A 20,447-nucleotide genomic window follows, 5' to 3' on the forward strand; every position below is an offset into this window, starting at 1 on the left:
AGGTGTTTAATCTATAAAATGAAGTCTTTTCAATCAAATCAAGTTTGGCTTACTGGGTTCAACCCCTTTCAGGGGAACTCGCGCACCCCCAACAATCCTTCTCCATCATTTTTGAGGTTTCATAACCATTGTGTTCAGAAAAAATCTACCTTTTTTAAGTTGAAATTCGTTGTGAAACAGTTAGTGCTACCATTTTCCTGAGGTTAATGTTTTAAAATGCAGTATATTTGGTCCTATAATGAGATTAACTTATGATAAATGCAGTAACTTATGGGTTTTTATAACAGAGGAAACAGAGATTGTACCACTCAGCCTCTGTTTTTATGAATTTAAATACCCAGTTTACTTGACATGGTAAACTTATAATTTTACGATATTAATGAAAAATAGTTTTGAGAAAACTGATATGAGGAATTTTTATTTGTAAAGTTGTAAAAGCAGGTCGACGTGAGGAAAGGAACGGTTAGGAAAGGTGGTACAGTCAACTGAGTAGGTCTGTTCCAACAACCACTTCTGACTATCTAAAACTGTACGGAGCAAGGGTGCTACGCATGCTCCATACAGTCAGAAGTGGTTGTTGGGACAGACGTATTTGTTGCACCATACCTCAGTACTTTACCTCAGTTTTTGGCAAATTTTGAAAACAAAAAATTGTTTTTTTAGTTTAAGAAAAACTCTTTGACCAAATTAATAAGTTATGCTACTCTTTCCACACATAATTTAATTTCGTATGCCGTAACTTTTTCGTTAGGTTTCACCATTTATGAGTTAAATGCGAAAAAAAAAAACTTGAATAAGTTAGTTACAGTTTTAGAACCACTGGAAATGCTTTTCCGTGTTAAATGTGGTAGAAACAAATTTTCAGCATTATTTGCCAATGTATGTTCTATAGGTTGGATTTTATGCATAGGGCTCCTGTACGATAATATGAACTGCGTTAATCTTGTAATCAGTCATCTTGTAATCTCTGTCAAGATTTTTCTTTGTGTATTAATAAAAGTTTTTTCAAAAGAAATCTTCAGGCGAAAATCAAATATACATCTCTATTAGCTTCAACTTTTATAATATAATTTATAAGCAGCTTGAGCTTTTAGAGTATAATTTATAAGTAGCTTGACCTTTTACTGTATAAAATATAAGTAGCTTGAACTATTAGAGTATAATTTATTAGTTTATTTTATTGTAAATAAGCCAACATAAGTGATTTCCTGTATGTTTAGAAAGAACTATCCTGGTTATTTAAATATTATGGATAATATAATAACACTGAAATCTTGAACTGCCATTAATTACATAAGGTATAAATTAATGCGTACCAAAGAGAACGTTTTTGGCTCACTTGTTTAATTAACACTGTCGATCATGACCCATGGGGAATCTTTTGAATGAATGAGCTAAATTTTGTGAAAATAATTTTTCACAGAGCCAAGAACGTTAGAAGCAGCAAGTAGTTTTGGCACTATTCCATCTTCAAACAACACCTTTAAAACTGTGAATGGGTTCAGATGTCAAGGAATATTTTAACAGTAAAAGAACTTGAAATACAATACGTATATATTTTTAAAAACATTATATTTTGAAACACATAACAAAAATTGACTTTATTATGTGAAGAAATTATCTGGAATGAAGATTAGTCAATAGATATTCTCTTTTTGATAGTAAGTTTGGGTGAGCAGTAAACAGAACATATTTAACTCGGTTATTTATGTTCAAGTTCACTGTTAAAGGTCTCGGTGAGCCATGTTATTGACGTACATCTCTCAGATCGTCATTACGATGATTTTTATTAAGCCTGGAATTTTTTTAAATAACCGAAACGTCTAAAAACACTTTAAAATCTTTCTTTTAATAAATTAGATTATAATGAAAATCATTTAACATTAAGTATACCTTTTAATTTAATCTTCGTATTTTGTTTTATAAATTTATTAACACTCATTCATTACATGTGATAATGGTGTTACTACAATTTTGACTTCTGTAGTAGAAGTGTTAAATTCATTTTTGATGCCAGCTAGTATTAAACTTCAAAATTTTGAAGATGATTTTACAGGTAGTAATGTAATCATGTATTTAATTCAGGCTTATGTAATGTTATCATTACCTATTGAAAATTATATTTTTTAAAATTTTGTTGATGTTCTTATTGTTTATGTACTTGATATTCGAGCTTTGGTTAAAATAGTAACTGACAAGATCATTACTATGACTATATAAATTCAATATTTGTCTATTGAAATAAAAAAGAAGCTATATTTGTCTAATAACAGATTATTTTTTAATCATAAACTTACCTGATATCAGAGAATATACAAAAAATTCATTTTATCCTTTTAAGTTCAATAAATCATTATGTATTAAATAATAAAAAATTAGATTTGGGTTACTATTAAATGTACAACAGATAAAAAAATATAATTTATTTATTTATAATGTACATATAACGATTTTTAACCATAAAATCTATCTCTGATCAGCAATAAAAAATAATTTTGTCAGGCGCAATTTTTATTTGTAACAATGTATTTACAACCATATAATGCCATGTTTTAAACGACCACAAATATTTTGAAAAAGTTTTTACAAAATTATAAGTGAAATTCGTCTTCGAATGTACTGTTTTCTATTTTTAAAATGTCATTTAAAATAAATGACAAAGAAATTCAAATACCTTAACATTACAATGAAAAACGGCTATCTTTTATTCTCTCTATGGTTGACAGAGTCAAATTAATTTTGACTTTTAAAAAAAGTACTTCTTCAAGTAAGCAAAATTTGGAGAGAAATAATTACGTTTTTTTCGTCTTGGGCTCTTGGTGAAGGGGGTGAAACCCAACTATTCATCCTACGGATTGAACTTATCTTACCTTACTGAACTTATCTTTTAAACATTCTATTATTGCGAATATTAGACAATGAACTTGTCACTATCTCTCGAAGGAGACCATAATACCAAAAGTAATAGAAGGGAAGTTTTCCAAGTCACCTGCGCCTAAATCCCTCACGATAGCCGAATGTTGTAACATAAATCTCTGGCCTAAATCCCGAATTAGCATGACCATAGCTTCATAATATAATTCATAAGGGCATGATCATACCCTTTAAACATTTATTTAAAACAGGGAGAGGAAAAGTAAGTTAAAAAATAGTGTATGTGTATTATATATATATAATTGAAAACTTGCATTAATCAATTATTGTGTTTGATTAAAATTAATTAGAAACATACACTTTATTATTTTTATATCTTGGTTACATAAATTTTAAGTTCAATTTCAATGCTAATTGAAATAGTTTTTTAGGTATCTTTATTTGGTATATGTACAAACAGATCCATTGATTTTCGTAACCTGGAATGTTGGCTTGTAGTTCTCAATGATTATGCCGGTACCACTGAACTAAGACCTTTGAAAGTATTTGAATTATTGAGTTATTTGAATTTCTATCGTCGGAAATTTAAATTGTTGGTACCACAACATACCAAAGCGCAGTCAGCCCTCAAGTAACTGTAAAATATTAGTACTTTAACACTATAAACTTTATCTTAATATTTGCCATTCGGTCGTTTAAAATGGGACGCCAAATAATCATGGCATTACTGAATTTTTTTCTAGTTTTAAGAATTATTTATTACATATTAATATTTAGTTTGTACATTAATAACATTGAAATAATTGATATCATAATCAATAAATTAAAGGGAAACATTAGAAAAACACTACTGAAGATTTTGCCTAATGGAATAATTAAGTAATAAAGTTGCATTTCATCATAACATCATTCTTCAAACTTACCGATATCGTGTCACTCATTAGTAGTTCATGATATACAGTAGTATTTATAGAGCATATCAAACAGAAAATCGGTTTATTTGTGTCCATTATCATTTTCCCATGATGAAAAATTTACTCATAATATTGCTTCTCAAGCTGCCTGCTGATAATAAGCTCAATTTCCCGGGGCAGTCGCTGAACTACGAAGCGATGTGGCTTCCTATAATCGTCTAGGTCTGAGAGGCTGTTAGATCGTTGCTTCTTTGCAGGGACACAGAAGAACTGTAGATTATTAGCATTATTTTCGGAAATCACGGAGCTTTCACAGTTCTCATTTATTACTTGATCGGCACCATTGTTTTGGCTGTTGTTTTCCATTGGCTCGTTATGATGGACCTGTTTGATTTCTGCACCAGACACAGTGTCGCTAGAAAGTTCTTTCAATTCATCAGTTGGTGTTTTGGATTCAAAGCCTTGTTCTGATTGATTTGTGAAAGTAGTATCTTCCACATAAAAAACGCTTCCGCTTTCGGTACTCACAGTGTCAGAATGTTCTTCTGGATCAGTATCAGAATGATAACTACACTCGCTGAAATCATCCTTTTCATAGTCCATTTCATCTTCTGTGCTCAAAAGGCTTTCTTCCAGATCTTTTTCTTTGTGATAACAGCTGTCATGTTCAATTTCTGAAATCGGCGCGTTGTTTTGTTTGGCTTGATTTTTGTTTTTCTTCCATTCATGGTATTTCCTTTTCTTATTGCGTTTACGGTATTGTTTTTCCTTCTCCTCCCCTTCTTTCTTAAGTTTTTCCTCCTCTTCTTCTTTTTTCTGTTGAGCAAACAGGGCCGCATAAGATACAATTTTTTTAGGCATCTGTTCGACTATTTGTATATCAATAGTGAAGTCTTTGGATTCATCAAACGGTACAAACTCTAAATCCATATTAAAGTCGACATGCTTATTTGAATAGGTTCTTTCATATTTCAGGATACCTTTCTTTTTATCATCAGTTCCCTTAAAAAAAAAAAAATGCATATATACATATAACAGATAATTAAAAAAATGGTCGTCAAATATTTTATAATTACTTAAATAAGAGTAGATAAATTAAAATATAAATTGGTTAGTTTCAGTGTTAGAGTTGTTCTTCAGGACACAGAAACAGTTTCTCATGGAGGTACTGGTAGTTTGAAGATTTATAATTGTTGAACAAGTTATATAAATAAAAATAAGAAATTTCCAATTTTTTTCTTTGAAGTTTCAAGTATCCTATTTAATTTTCTAAATACTAATATTAGTAATGCGGAACTCCCAGCTTATTTACAAGGGTCTTTAGCTGTTCTAGCTGAATTGCTTTTTTCAGAAGCAGCTCCCGAAAAATCCAAAGCCTGTGCAAGGGGGAAGTGCGGAAGAAGATTTTATGTTGGGAATAAGTAATGGGGAAATATTAAGAAAGAATCGTTGATGAAACCAAGTACACCCGAAAAAAAAAAACACTAGGCCAACTTGCCAGTTCCTCCACCAGTACCAGTAGTATTCCCCGCGATTTTTACAGTTATAATGAATGTTCTACGAATGATAAAATTCATTTTATTACAAATCGTTATAAATTCTAAGTCATGGACGATTAAATGGTCTTAACTGGTTCGTTAATTGACCTAATAATGAATAGAACAATATTTAAGGATGATTCTCAAATAACGGAGAATTTTAAGATCCCCCATTTTCAACATGCTCATTAAAAAAAAAAAAAAAAAAAATGAATGTTCTTTGTTAGCTCATGGATAAGACCACTGTCAATTAACGGAGAATGTGGTAATAAAATTTTAATTTTAAATGTTTACATTACTGACGTGGACAAAAATATGACACGACAATGAAACCATTGACAACCACCACAATGGTAAAATAACCTTTAGATTCATTTTAAATTTAATTATAGTCCAATATCTCAATAATTTTATTATAATATTATAATAACGATGTAAAAATATTATTATAGTATTTCAATTTATACGGAAAAAGTTAATTAGTCACAATAAAATGCAAAAATAATAATAACTATATGAAGCCACAACAATTGTACAAAATGTATTTTTTTACTCAGCTTGATTGAAAGGAATGAGCGTGAAAGAGGGGATCAACGTCAAATATAGTACTGAAGGGTTGCCACGGCATTTCAAAATCTCGGAAGTAAATTTCTCTAATTTCATGTTTATATTATTTATCCTAGGAAAAATTCTAAATTTTATGTTTGCAAGTTTTTTCTTTATGATCAACTGCCAAGAAGTAGCGCGTTGTAATAAGGGCCCAATTCCCAAAAGGGAGGCACAAACGCGATTTAATTTTTCCTTTTAACTCTAACAATGTTTTTTTCCCCAGATATAAATATGCTATCAAAATTGAATTAGAAAAATCTAAAATTAGTATATTGTATTTCATTTTCGACGAACCAGGAACGCCACCATAGTGCGCTTTGGGTAAAGCCACTTTTCTGTTCTCTGTGAAAGATACGAAAAGAACTCATTTTTAACTGTCCGATTTGACCCAGTCATGCGTGGCATTTGTGAAGTAACTAGTTCCAGGAATAAGAAATGGATAGTTGGGGAAAATTAGACAGTTGGAAGGTAATTGATTTACGTTTTTCAATGAGAACCGAAAACATGCTCTAGCGACGTTGCAGGATACACTCATATCGTATGAAATTTCGCCTGTTTTAATTTTGTGTAATTCTTCATAAAAAAAAAACAAAAAAAAAACTAGTTTTAGTTCTAGTTATAAGCTAAAAAAATTCTGAAGTTAAAGTTTATATTTTCAATTTTTGTTTTAAAGGAGCCGACCGGCAAAGTGGCATTTATAAAGTAGCTAGTCTTAGACATATTACGTTGATAGTAGAGTACAAACAATGAGAAGGTAGTTTTTTATGTTTTACAACGAGAACCGAAAAGTACTCTTTTTTAAATGTGCTATAGCAACGATGAAGATTTTAATTTCTTTAATTTTAATTCAATGTTTTTCACACGCTTAGTTTTCGAGCCATAAGAAAAAAACTAAATCGCGTTACGGTACTTTTTGGGAATCCGACCTTTATCGTTGCGTGGTCTTGAATCTTAGCGGTTGATCGTCAACAAAATGTTTTCCAGCATAAAATGTAGAAAATTTAAAATTATTTTATTTTTTTAATAAAAAGTTTTTCGGAAATAATAGTTTCGATAGTAAAGATAGTTTTTGAGATATACGGAAAAAACAAAAATATTTTGTATATTATTGCCTAGTCTAAAACCGAACTAATGAATTACGATTGTGACATATTTTACGTCTGGAGGTAACTTACTGGCTATTGTTCGCTTTTTATATTTTTTTTAATGCATTTATGTTTGCACAGAACATTTTGACCCCGCCTCTATCATGTTATCCTTAAATAACAGTGTTCTAAAGTAATACATTGGTATATGCTTAACACATTACCTTAACTTTCGACTTGCAAAGTTTAATGAGGACCCTGGAGCTACATTGCAAGTAATTACATTTAAATACTACAGAAAATATTAAAATTATTGAGAATTTGATTCTGTATCTTTATTTATAAATTAAAAAAATATCAAAGCTATTAAAATTCTTTATTATTATTTTTTTTTTTTCAAATTTCATATTCGTAGGTATAATTATATTACATATGAGCATTAATATTTGAATGACATCGTAAACAGGCAAGTAGGAAATTATGACATTTATATTCTACACAATAATAATAATAACTGTTTCGAGGTGTTAAAAACGGTTGCTCCGGAGAAAATATGTAATGTAAAAATGGAAGACGTAGGGTTACGGAAGTGGCGGAATTGGAGTCAATCTATTAATAGCGAACATATTTGGAACTTGTTGTTGATCTGTTTTCAAGAAAGTTTTCACAGGAAATAGAGTATGATTAATATATCAAGAGTTTTTTCCCTCCATTTTTAAATAAACGAGAAAGTTCATAATTTTTTTATTTAACTTCATTAAGATTCAGATTCATTAAAAAGCAATATTTAGAACTGAATGAAAGTATGAAACATAATCTAAAAGCCTTTTAACAAAAAAAAATTATATATTTTAATCGTCTTTCATGTCAGTGTCTAAAATAGGACTCATATGTTTCTTCATCAATGGATAACAAACAGGTTGTTTAAACAAGGTGGCCATTTTGAGGCAAATTGACAAAATTACAATTATTTTTGCCTTTTCACAATCCAAAATATGTTTGTATGCCAAGGTAATTTCATCAACCACAAGTAAATGTGGTATTTTAGTTAAAAAATATATTAATCCTCAATCATAATGCTATATTTGAACAAAATTACAATTAAAATTTGGTTCACATTTAATAAGATAAAAACACATTTAATAAGATAAAAACACATTTAATAAGATAAAAACACATTTAATAAGATAAAAAACAATATAATTAATATAACTGGACTGATAAATAGTTGAATCTTTATTAAAGTGATGAAAATATATTTTATAATATACATTTTATATAATTCTTTAATGATGAACTTTAATCCTCACAATTATTTTTATTTTCCCTACATAAATTTTATTACGTTGCTACTAAACCTTTAAACTGAAGAAAAAGTGATTATTATTACAATCTGATGATCTGCACAAACAGTATATAAAAACGAATATATATTAAAAATTATATATATTTTTTAACACCTTTATGGTGTTTAAAAAAAGTATAGCCCTTTCTCAGAAGTTTAGAATTAAGTAGTTTTTGTAAAAAAAGTTAGTTTATGGCAATCATATTCACAATTTAGAATAATTTAGAGGGAAAAAAAATAAAAAACAAAAAAGCATAGTTATACTAAACATTACCTTATCACTTTCTGGAGTTTTTCTATCACATTTATTGTCATTACTGATAGGAGATTCTTGTTCTGAGCTTATGGTGACATCGTCTAAGTTACCAACTTCCAGTTTTTCATCATCAGGATTAATTTCTATAACCACAGAATTTTCATCAATAATCTCAGCCTCAGCTTCTTTAAAATCTTCATGTTTCAAAGTATTTTTAATCGGTACTTTCCCTTCAATATTTTTTAGTTTTATATAGTCGTTCAAATTATCTTCACTTTCCATTAGATCTGGTAGAACCATAACGTATCACTGCATGATAAGCTTCACAACTCACTGAAATATAGAACAAAATATATGCTCTACTACTGCTCCCACAGGTCCAACATCAGTGTGGTCTCAGTAACAGTTTGGCAGTATTGATAACAAGTGATTATGTGGGCTAAACACTGGAACACAGCCAAAATTAAGAGATACCTAGGATGGTGTTGAGTTAATTAGCAGCCTGCAGATATGGAAAAAGTATAAAGAATTGAGTGATGTGTCTGGAATTTTAAATCTCCATAATCTCACATAATCATGTTACATGTTACCTGAAATTGTAATGAATAATGATAATGGTGGTAATTACTATATAGATTATGTTTAACAGTTCCCAAAATTTATATTAAAAAAAATATTATTTTTTTTTTTAAGTTAAAACCAAGTTGTATTTTATGATAGAAAATAATATTATGCAAATACTGTAGTAATAATATCAATTAAAAAATAAAAATAAAATAAGTAAAAAAAATTAACTTGTGATAGTCAGTTATCAAACAGATATAAAAAGCCATTGAAATGGCAAATTATTACTAATAATCTTGAACACAAGTGGGGATATAGAACATAAATAGATCACAGCGCCAGATCTTGTTAAATGAGAATCCCTTTTAAAGAATGATGAGTATTTTTATATAAAATTATGTATTATGAACATTCTAACAAATAATAGGATTAATTTATTTTAAGATCAATCATTATGAATAGGAACAAACTGAAAATCCAAATTAGTGGTATTTATTTAAAATTTAATTAATTAAAAACAATCATTATCTACAGTTTCATAATTTTATAAAAATGATATATCTTAGTAGAAACATATTTTAAGATTCAAGAATCATATAGCAATCTTAAAATATATAAGTACTTAAGCTTATAAAATGTAAGAACAATTATAAATTTCAAAAAATCTTACTATAAGTATGTTTTATTTCTTGTAGTTTAGTTTCCTTTTTAGGTAAGAAGAATTCATTAATTATATACTTATATATATGTAAATTTCTATGATTTGGGAATGGTATCCAGAATTTTGTTTCAGTTAGTAAAAAGATAATATCAATTGTTTTGATGAAACATTACCAAATATTTAAAGTATATTACTATGCAGTGCCACATATATGATTATTTATAAACAACCTGAAAGGAAGGAGTTTAACAAATATTTTTGATAATAAAAATATATATTAAATTTTAAATATTGACTTTAGTTACTTTGTACACCAGTAACTTGAATGTTATACTTTAGAGAGAATGTGAACTCTCTATAATGCTGTTTGCATATTCTATGTTGATGTTGGAAGAATTATTTTCAATACTCAAGATTATTTTCAGTACACCTATTAGTTACTAATGTATTACTTTATAAATTTAGATTTACAAAATGAATAATATAAGGATATAAAAATGAAGAAAAACTAATACTTATACTTTTTTATTGAAAAAAAAAACCTTTTTGAGTTTTTTTCTTTGACCGCACCTTCTTCTTTTAATTTTTTTTATTTTTAAAAATTTCATTGATATAGTTATTTATTTTTTAATTATTTAAAGCTATAAAATCATATAATCTATGACCTTAAGTCTTAAATCCGACCAATAATATCTCAATGTTTTTAATTAGTTTACTAGGTTTAGTTTGACTGAAGAAGATATATTTGTAATTAAATCATTTCAATGGATTCAACATTACTTGTATCGCCTTAGTAAATGAATAATTTTTTTTCTCACACAGTTCTCATCTTTTTTGTTTGTTGAAAGCAGATAATCAAAGAGAAAAGGATTTATAGGTAAAGGTATGAAACTAAGTGTACACGGTTAAAAAAAAAAATATATACATATATTAGGAAATTCATAACATATAATATTTCACCAGAAATAAATAATTAGTAAATAAAATAATTTTTATCACAAATTGTGTTGCTGTGATCTTCATAGTACATAGTTCAAAATATTTTCATTGATAATGGAAAGGATGAAAAACTTGATATGTGTTCTGTTAATTGAACAATGGACCGTCAAAATTTAAGTCAAATTGATTAACCTTGTTTTTTTGGATGTTGTAGAGGCACAAGTTCATCATAAATATCTCCTTCGATTTCACATCCATCTGGACCACAAATTCCATTGAATATTACTACCTTACCTAAGAACAGAATACATTTTTATATTGGCTTACATTTCAGATTAATTTTCCTACTTACAAATCACATCATTTTTTTTTGTATGGTTAACAGGCACCTATTTTTTCTATCAAATATACAAAAAAATAAAATATTCTAGAAATTCTTTGGATTATTTTTTTTTGTTCAACTCACTTTTGTTTCTATTCATTTATAATATTGTAACTCTCATGTATGTAATTTGAGCAAGTATAGATGCCTCAGATTCTCATTGCTAACCACAATTTACATTTTATGTCACACATTGTTTTTAAATTCTACATTTAAATAGAATTAATTTTGTTTGGGCACTCATATTTGTTTAAGTCCAATTTCAAAATTTTTAAAGATCTAATTGTAGTTTTTAGATATCTTTATATATTTGATTATTCACAAACTGAACAGAAAACCTAAATAAACCATTTTTCTTATTAACATTCTGAAAATAAAAACATAGGCCCAAAACTGTTGTTCAAAAAAGAATTAAGTATTATTTACTTATTTTGTCCTGAAAACACTTTATAATGCTAATTAACAATTACAATTTTTACCTTTATCTAAGTATGCAGTTGAAGTTTTAGTTGGTTTTTGCTGATTATTCAGTTTCTTTTCCATATCTCCATTTACAGGTTTTATAGTTGTTAGCCCTTTCTGATCTGTGGCTGAAGGATTTGTTGAGCCTGCCTTCTGGACTGAAGATATCGTAGTAATTTCTTTTCCTTCTTGTTTGTGACTGGAAGGTGAACTGGCAATCAGTTCGCTTTTATGATCAAGAGATGAGGGTGTTGAATCTTTAATTTCTGCTTTATTACTTGATGGTGTTACGGTTGGTTCGTCCTTGTGGCTTTGTGAAGTAGATGCTTCATTTTTGCTAACTGTTGTCACCGTTACTCCTAATCCTTTGCCAGACTGATCTTCAGCAACTGATTTTGGGACCTCTGGAGATTTCTTTGTTGTACTTGGTGTTGTCAAAGTGATTTCTTTTTTTCCTACTGTAGTTGAGTGTGCTTCATTAGCATTTTTTTCTGTTGAAGATGGCACTGTTTGAAAATGTGGTGTTGAATTCTCAGGAATGGGTGATGTATAGGCTATTCCACAAGTTCCAACCACAAGAAATCCAATTAAGATTTTCTCTGTAACAATTCAAGAATTAGAGCAAGCAAATATTTTTAAAATACATAAAAAAGACTTTTGGTTCTACTTACTCATTTTGACTGATATTGTTTTAGCTACCAACTGTGGAAAATATTTTACACTACCCCATATATATAGAGCACCAATTTAGCATTATCATATTTTTGCATTAATTAACTTCATGGCTTTGACGCTTTTAGATAATTTCATGTCCTTTGAATTATCTAGAATGTAAAAAATAGATCATGACTCTCACTTGAACAATATGTTTCAAAAACATTTAAATTATAATTATTTAAGTTCTACATCACTTGATCTAATGTAAATCAACTATAAATTCACTGCAAATATTAGTTAATCCACTTGTATTTAACACAATACTACTAACTCATATTTGATATATATTTACTGGTTGCAAGTTTATATTTATCAATGATTAGGATTCATAAATAGAAACATTTTAATTTACTTTGCTATTTAGCATTCACCTGTGTCTGCTGGCACAGCCAGGAGATGTATTGATATGCAAAATATATCTGTAAAATTCTGATAGTGGGGATTCCTTAGGGATTGATGAGTTGAATGATGAATAGCCACAGTTAGAAAGGATTAGAAAAGAGGACAGAGAGCATATGCACACATTTTAAACTTGTTACTGATAAATTGTTATAATTATATATTTTGTATTGAACAAACTTTAAAGTGATTTATATTATAATATGGAGTTAATATTTCAGGTTAAACAATGTATTTTATAAACAATTACATTTCTTTGTTCATTAGAGCAATTTTAGTTTGAAAAGTGCAGTTGAAAATGGATTAATGGAAATAATGTTGTAATGGAAAAGTATGCATCAATTCTGCAGAAAATATGTGTATCTTTAGTGAGTTGTAAACATGTAGACAAATTTTCCATATTAATATTTTGTTCTTTCCTTTTATATCATAATGTTTTCAAGCCCCATGTTTTTAATCTAAAAATAGAGTGGGTTAATGGTTGCAAATGAATTATAGATAATAAGAAACTTGATCATCTTGCTAGATAAGGTACTGAGCTTTCCTCTTAGAGCTGGAACATTCATTAGATATCTCATAAAGAGGTTCTTAGGACTGTGAAAAGGGCGAGCGAGGAGTGGAGGAATGCGTTGGCCTTGGATAAGCAAAACAATTAATAAATATAACCTATTCTACAACCAAGTGGTTGCTAGCCTTGAATAGAGCTGAATTCAAATTATTGATGTATTCACAAGCTACCACAGTCTTTTTTGGGTTTTATTAAAAAATTTAGAAAGTTCGATAAGGAAGAACAATAATTTTGGGGTAGGCAAAAAGAACCAATAGGCTCACTTCCTGGTCTTGATCCTACCACCAGGACCAGTATCATCAGTTTATTTGTTTAAACAGTTTCTAAAATTTTGATAAAAGTAATACAATGAAATTTTACTGAATTCAGATAAACAATTTTAGTGAACAACTTTTTTTTGAGACAATTTTGGTGTCAAATTTGAAAAATTTATGAAATATGTCGTTCATTAATTTAAAAAAATTGACAAGCAAGGATAGTGATTTGAAGGTTTCCCTATGTGCTATCTGACCAAGTTAAAAGACTTACGCTAAAACTTAGTGTATAAGTGCTAATATGATTAATACAAAACTAAAAATTATTATTTTTATTTTTTACAATATTTTTGTCAAGGAGTTTAACCAAAATTACCTGAAATAATGTGAGCAATAAAAATGAAATTAGACCACAAAGCTAGAGTTGTTAATGATTGGTTTTAGTTTTCTCCAATTATCATTAAGCAACATATTGTTTTTTTGAATTTCTGAATCTCCATTGTCGAAACCTTTTCTCAAAATTACTGTGTTCATTACAATTCAACTAATAGCTCTAAACATTAATTTTTTTTTTTTATGTTCTTTAGAAGTTAAGGGGCATATGCCCTTATATGATTTAGAAATTGAGAACATTAACACCCATAGACCAGAGTATTAAACTAATTTCTCATGGAGTGCCACACCTCTGAAATGAGTAAATTAAGTGAGATCGTATACAAGAGCTAGCAACTGATTACTGTTGTTTATCTTATCTTGTTGATGAAGTAACATGTACTTCGGGAATTCACTAGAATCAAATTATTTTTATTTTGAGTTGAAATTTCTTAAATTGTAATGCATAAGACTTATTTTACAATAATAAAGTTCAATTTTATACCTTTCTCAGTTAAGTAGTTAAGATTAGAATATTTTAGATTATTAATAAAAGAAATTTAAAGTAGGATATTTTATTTTTACTGAGTTAGATTTTTCTATTTATTTAAAAAAAAATGTACACACATACATTTGATGGGATTAAAATAAGAAAAATAAAATTTTAAAAAATATATTGGTCTTTTTCTACTGCTGAAAATTACATTGGAGAATGAACTTTAAGAAGGTGAATAGTTAAAATTTTAAATAAAGATGAGTATGTAAAATAGTTGTAATAATTATAAAATGTATGTAAATTATGTATTTAGAACAATGTGTGCAATATTCAAGTAAATTCCCATTATCCTGAAGTACTGAATAAATAAAATAAATAAAACTGTTTTGTGTATTAATAATACATTAAAAGAAAATTAATGAAATAAAATTAAATAACATTCTAGATTTAGTCCTGGTGTTCATTCAGTAACTTGAATTTGGGCGGGAAGAATGTTTAAAAATGTCTTTTGCAGTTCAATATGTAATTAAAATAAACAAATATTATTGAAAATTTTATGTGAAACATCTGATGTTGGAATCTGGATGGGATCATGGAATCTGGTTAACTGAATTTTTAACTTACTTTCATATCATCTATGAATAAAACTTTATTTACATATATAAGTTTTAATATATTATAAAAGAATGAGGACTGGAACTGACTGATGAAATGTGCCATTTACAACACCCATTCCTAGTTTTGGGGACTAACTGAGAAATGTAAAAAAAAAAAATTTCGAAGTCTGCTCTTCTTGCTATTAGTAAATGTTTGAAACATTTGAACATTTGAAACAAGCCTTTTAAAGGCAAGATAAAGGGAGCTGCAATCATGGCAAGATATTAAAAGTAAAACAAAAATTACCTCCATAGATTGAGCAAGTGATTATGAATATGAACTTTAAGTGTGATAACTGCCACGCATATTTTCATTAAATTAAATATTAATCTCTGAATATTTATAAAAAATAATAATAAAGTATAACTGAATATAAATAATTTTTAAATCTTGCTGATTCAGTCCAAATTATTAAACTTTGTCCAAGTAGAGCGCTATCTTTTACTAATAAAGTGGCAGTGTACTTAATTATAATCGAATTGTTGAGCCAAAAATTGCCCGCTTCTACAGTTTCTCTTCGTTTTCAGTGTTCAATCTGGTTCGCGTCGGCGGTGTATTTCTCAGTATATTTTTAGTATTTAAAAGTGTTAACCCAAGGAATGAACAGTTTTTTTTGTTTAAATTTTCATTGCAGTTTTTTTGATCTTGCGTTTTCGAAAACTTTCAGTTTGAATTGAATACTGTATAGGATAATGAATTTCTTAGATAGTGACAACTGGTATTATAGGAATTCTCAGGTAATTACTAATTTTTTTTTTTAAATCATGATCAAGTATTTAAAGTGTGGTCTAGCTGTATGTTGTTGTGGGAATCAGGAAATGTACAACAAAAAGTTTAAATATATTGTAATTGTTATAGTACATATATATACACATGTATTTCATTTGTATGTGTATATATATGTACTATAACAATTATATATATGAATTTAATATTTTTTTTTTATCGTGGATTGACCAATGCCTGGAATAACCTCTAATTCTCATAGATCTTTGTAGCCGGCCACCCCCCCTTATTTAATAATTACCCTAATTCGTAATTTTTATTTTGGTATTTTTTTTTAATGAATTATTATTTTCATTCACAATTGGTTTGATTCAACGATGTATCCAAAATTTGGTAGCACCTAGTTCAGGATCAATGTACTGCGCATGCTCCAACGATACCTAGTCCAGACAGTCAAAACAGTCCTTGTTCAGACCCAGAAACTGTTTTAACTGTCTGAAACAGATCTGAACTTGGCATTTATGCTGGTCGCGATAAATATCTGACTAGTTCAATTTATGGTACCTAAATCGTTGGAACATAGATCTTGTAATGTGTTTTGACGTTAAAAGTGGTCTTTGGAACATGCTATTTATTTTCCTTATTTTATGTTGGTAGCACTGCATTGACTAGAAGTATTATTAATTTTCTTCTTTTTTTTTAAAATTTATTTATTTTCGTTTAAACGTTAATTTCACCATACTACAAATCAAACCAATGAATAACTTCGAAATCCATTTCTTCAAAATAAATATGTTTTATCAGTATTATACAGGGTAGTTCAGTTGTGTTTTTAATTTTCATTCTTCACTTCCAAAAATGGGGAACTATGCATTTTATATTTCATAAACTGTTCATGAACTACACTTTTTGAATAAAAAAAACAAAAAATTGTTATAATCTTTCAAGCTTTGTGTTCATGAAGGAAATGAAAAAAAAAATTATTTCCTCAATTGAAAATTTGCCACTTACATTTTTACGTTTTAGGCGTTAGGGAAAAAAAATTAGTTCTGAATCTGAAATCATATTTGTATTCGGGTATAATCAATTGGATCGTTAAAACTATCTTGATCAAATTTTCAGGGGTTTTGCGTATTTGTACTTAATTGGTTTTATGTAGATTTTATCCTTTTATTTATCATTGAAATATACTACTATCGAAATACTTCTACTTCTGTTTGCGTAAACGTATATTCCTCAGCATACCTACATTTCGAAAATGAATCAAATTTGGAGGAAAGTCGGGGATTAGTTAAAAATAATCTAATCTTGATTTTATAATAGCCAGTGTGTTGGAAATAGTTTTGGAACTAACTGTTGCCTGTTTTAAATAACGTTAAGAGTAATAATAATGTTTAATAATTATAAGGATGTCAACAGAGCGAATTATACCAATAATAATGAACAACAAAATTATTCTCAGGGTTATTTCCGTTGTTATAAACACTAACTAAATTCTTGTGAAATTATGACAAACCCAAAGCAGGTAAGGCGACAGTGACATTAATTCATTAAACTTCTTTTGAGAGATAGGGAATGGTGACTTCACTTGTAGATCTGTAGGAAATACTACAATTCCTCCATCTTTCTCTTTTTCTTTAAGTCAACTTTCTCAAACTCACTGTCAAAGAATGACTTCTGATACATTATACCAATATCATAGCTGATTTTTCAAAATGACATAGAAAATAGACATAGTTCAGACGCTTTTTACTTGATACAATGGTGAAATGACATAGAATGCTTTTGTTTTATGGGGTGTAAAACATTATGTCCACCACATAGTATCTTTTATCTTTCAACCAAAGTGGACACGTTGTTTTTAACTGCCATATTTCACCAATTATTGTCTCTGGACTTAATGTTTTATATCATCATATAAAGCACAAAATGAATAATATCGACATGATATTAACTCAATTTAAGTAATAACTGGATCTGGTTTCTTTTAATGCATCATGCAGATTTATAAAATAAATATTAATAAGTTTATCATTAATGACAGATTAAACCCCTTGTTGGTCATTTTGAGAATCTCTTGACCTCCCGAGTTAGCTAATTTCCATTATTAGTGTCATTAATTCTTCATGAGTTTTATTTAGTGATTTCTGTTTCAGGGAAGAGAGTGCTGTTTACTCTTAAACTCAAACTCAAGTCAGAAGATTTTGTTGGAAGAACTGAAAGTTAATGAGCCACCACCAATAGATTATATTGATTACATTAATCTCTGACAGCCTTAGCTTTTTACTCTTACACATCTTTATTCTTAAATTTTGAAGCTAATTCCAGCTGCAAGGCTCCCTAAGCTTAGTAGTTTCAGCTAATCTACTGCACTGTTACTAAATAGAGTAATAGATTCAATGTTAATGATGTTAGTTATCAATATTGTACTAAATATTCTTAAGATTACAAATTTATTAGTAGCTTTTGGGTTATTATTTGATAACCTACAATATGATTTTGAGCTAATGCAGTAACTGTTTATTTTTCTGAGATATTTCATTGGTAAACAGAGTACTTTATCATGTAGTTTTGTTTTTCATTCATTCAGTTGTATTTTGTGAATAACCATTTACAGATTTCTGGCATGTAGAAACATATATGAAAGCCAGGTTTTGTATTGAAGGTACTATAAATATGGAAAATTTGGAAATTCAAGGAAAATATGTCTGAAATATTATTTTTTAAGATGGCGGGGACCCAGAAGTGTAAATATACATGTTAGCTTTCATACATCAAAAAATATGCATGGTTTGGTGATCAAGTACACTTAGATACCACTCTTGTTTCTTGGTTCAAATCTGGCCTGGGTGAGTTTAAATTTATCTATCACTATTTCTACTCTGGCTAGAATATATTGGAAACCTCTAATATAAGATTTTCTTTCTGTCATAGTTGGAGTGTATAAGAATCTGAAATACCTAAGAAATAAATATATACTAGGCTTAAATATTAAATTAGGGATGAGTTTTAAAACCACAGTACACTTTTTCATTTTAAATATTTCTGTTCATGGCACTAAAAGTTACCAAACAGGCTGAGTACGCTTGCTTTATTAAGTTTATCATATTTATATATGTAATATAATATTTATACAAAATATGATATTTCAAGAAAATGATGATAAAATAATAAGTAACGCTTCAACAACAATAACTTTCTTGAGCCTAATATAGGAAGTTCAAGCAAATTGAATAAATTGCCTAGACTATTTATATAAATTGAGTTTTTTAAAATACTATCTGATGTCTTCTTAATAAGTCATGAGCTGAGATCAAATTTTTGTGTTGTTCAAACCTCTGAAAATATGCAATTAAGTAGTACTTATATGAAATTATTTTCTGAGTAACATTAATTTATTATGAACAAAATACTAATTCATTATTTAAAAAAATAATCATTTTACAAATTTACATCAGTATAATAAATAATTTCTTAAAAGAGGTAAATGATATTTCTTTTTCTTAATACTTAAATATTTTGTTTTAAATTAACAGTTTTTGAATAAAAAAAGAAAATGGTATAGATTTATTTCTATAGATCATATAGAAAGGTGCCCACTTACAATTTGTTATTATACTATTTTAAAATGAAATTTGGCATCACGTTGAATTTACTCTTGATTTAGCGGAACCTGCTGGGATTGAGCTTCCATTGAGGATTGAGCTCCCTTCAGCTGAAAATGATTTTTTAGCTTTCTTCTTACTTATTTTCCTTTTGACCTCAGTTAAAGATGTGTGTTAGGTTAAACATTATTACTGGTAAATACATTACTAAAGTGCCTCAGCAAGCACTTTTAAGCAACCTAATTATCGAATATTTTCCATGGGGAACCATTGTCCTATGGGCTGGAGATAGTTTATTTTCTGGCTTAATGGGCCACTGACATAAATGGCTAGTTGCACCCTAGTTGCACCCCTTTGGCTGAAGGGTGCCTTTGCCCACACACAGTTAATACAATTCGGGGAAGCCTGGGCCTTTTTCATTGGACGCTCAATTGGTACATCACCACTTGCTGCACACTATATACATTACTGCACAGCCCCAGGAGTGAGGCACACCCCTCACCTCAATCCTAGGTTTCCTCCTCAGGGCTAGCTTGTAGTCCTCTGTCGCGAAGTTATTGCCACCCAATAACTTTGTTAGTATGAGAACTGTCATCCAATCGAACCAATAGAGCAGAACCTGACTTGGTCGCAAGGGAGATTGCTGCTTTCATACTGATTTCTGTTGTTGACGGTAATCCATTGATGATATCAACTGCGGTCTTAACATCCCACTGATAGTGACATAACTTGTCTTCAGATACTGGGTAGGCCTGGATGGCAAGTGTTTAACAATCTCTACCATGGTCTTGGGTTTTGAATGCACTGCCAAATTGTTCAGCGAAACCTGCTGGGATTGAGCTTCCATTGAGGATTGAGCTTCCATTGAGGATTGAGCTCCCATCACCTGAAACTGATTTTTTAGCTTTCTTCTTACTTATTTTCCTTTTGACCTCAGTTAAAGGTGTGTGTTAGGTTAAACATTATTACTGGTAAATACATTACTAAAGTGCCTCAGCAAGCACTTTTAAGCAACCTAATTATC

General features: G+C 28.9%; 2 protein-coding genes across 2 annotated transcripts; both read right to left on the bottom strand.

Moving 5' to 3' along the window:
- Positions 1-2,408: 2,408 nt before the first annotated feature.
- Positions 2,409-9,274, bottom strand: LOC106686934 (protein starmaker). The gene is made up of 2 exons (XM_014430543.3): positions 8,640-9,274; positions 2,409-4,790 (listed from the first exon to the last, which is right to left on the bottom strand). The coding sequence occupies exons 1-2, from the start codon at positions 8,919-8,921 to the stop codon at positions 3,909-3,911; spliced, it is 1,164 nt and encodes a 387-aa protein (XP_014286029.1). The 5' UTR covers positions 8,922-9,274; the 3' UTR covers positions 2,409-3,908.
- A 1,477-nt stretch (positions 9,275-10,751) lies between these two features.
- On the bottom strand, positions 10,752-12,453 carry LOC106686918 (serine-rich adhesin for platelets). The gene is made up of 3 exons (XM_014430520.2): positions 12,301-12,453; positions 11,647-12,228; positions 10,752-11,079 (listed from the first exon to the last, which is right to left on the bottom strand). The coding sequence occupies exons 1-3, from the start codon at positions 12,302-12,304 to the stop codon at positions 10,973-10,975; spliced, it is 693 nt and encodes a 230-aa protein (XP_014286006.1). The 5' UTR covers positions 12,305-12,453; the 3' UTR covers positions 10,752-10,972.
- Positions 12,454-20,447: the final 7,994 nt, after the last annotated feature.

The sequence above is a fragment of the Halyomorpha halys genome, unplaced genomic scaffold (assembly GCF_000696795.3).
Source record: "Halyomorpha halys isolate HHAL.00 unplaced genomic scaffold, Hhal_1.1 Scaffold898.1, whole genome shotgun sequence".
In the NCBI taxonomy this organism is placed as follows: domain Eukaryota; kingdom Metazoa; phylum Arthropoda; class Insecta; order Hemiptera; family Pentatomidae; genus Halyomorpha; species Halyomorpha halys.

Coding starts and splice junctions, on each gene's coding strand:
- LOC106686918 (XM_014430520.2), bottom strand. Junction 11,080..11,646: donor AACTGCATACTTAGATAAAG/GTAAAAATTGTA, acceptor TTCTGTTCTTAG/GTAAGGTAGTAATATTCAAT.
- LOC106686934 (XM_014430543.3), bottom strand. CDS start 8,921: ATGGTTCTACCAGATCTAATGGAAAGTGAAGATAATTTGAACGACTAT. Junction 4,791..8,639: donor AAACTCCAGAAAGTGATAAG/GTAATGTTTAGT, acceptor TTTTTTTTTAAG/GGAACTGATGATAAAAAGAA.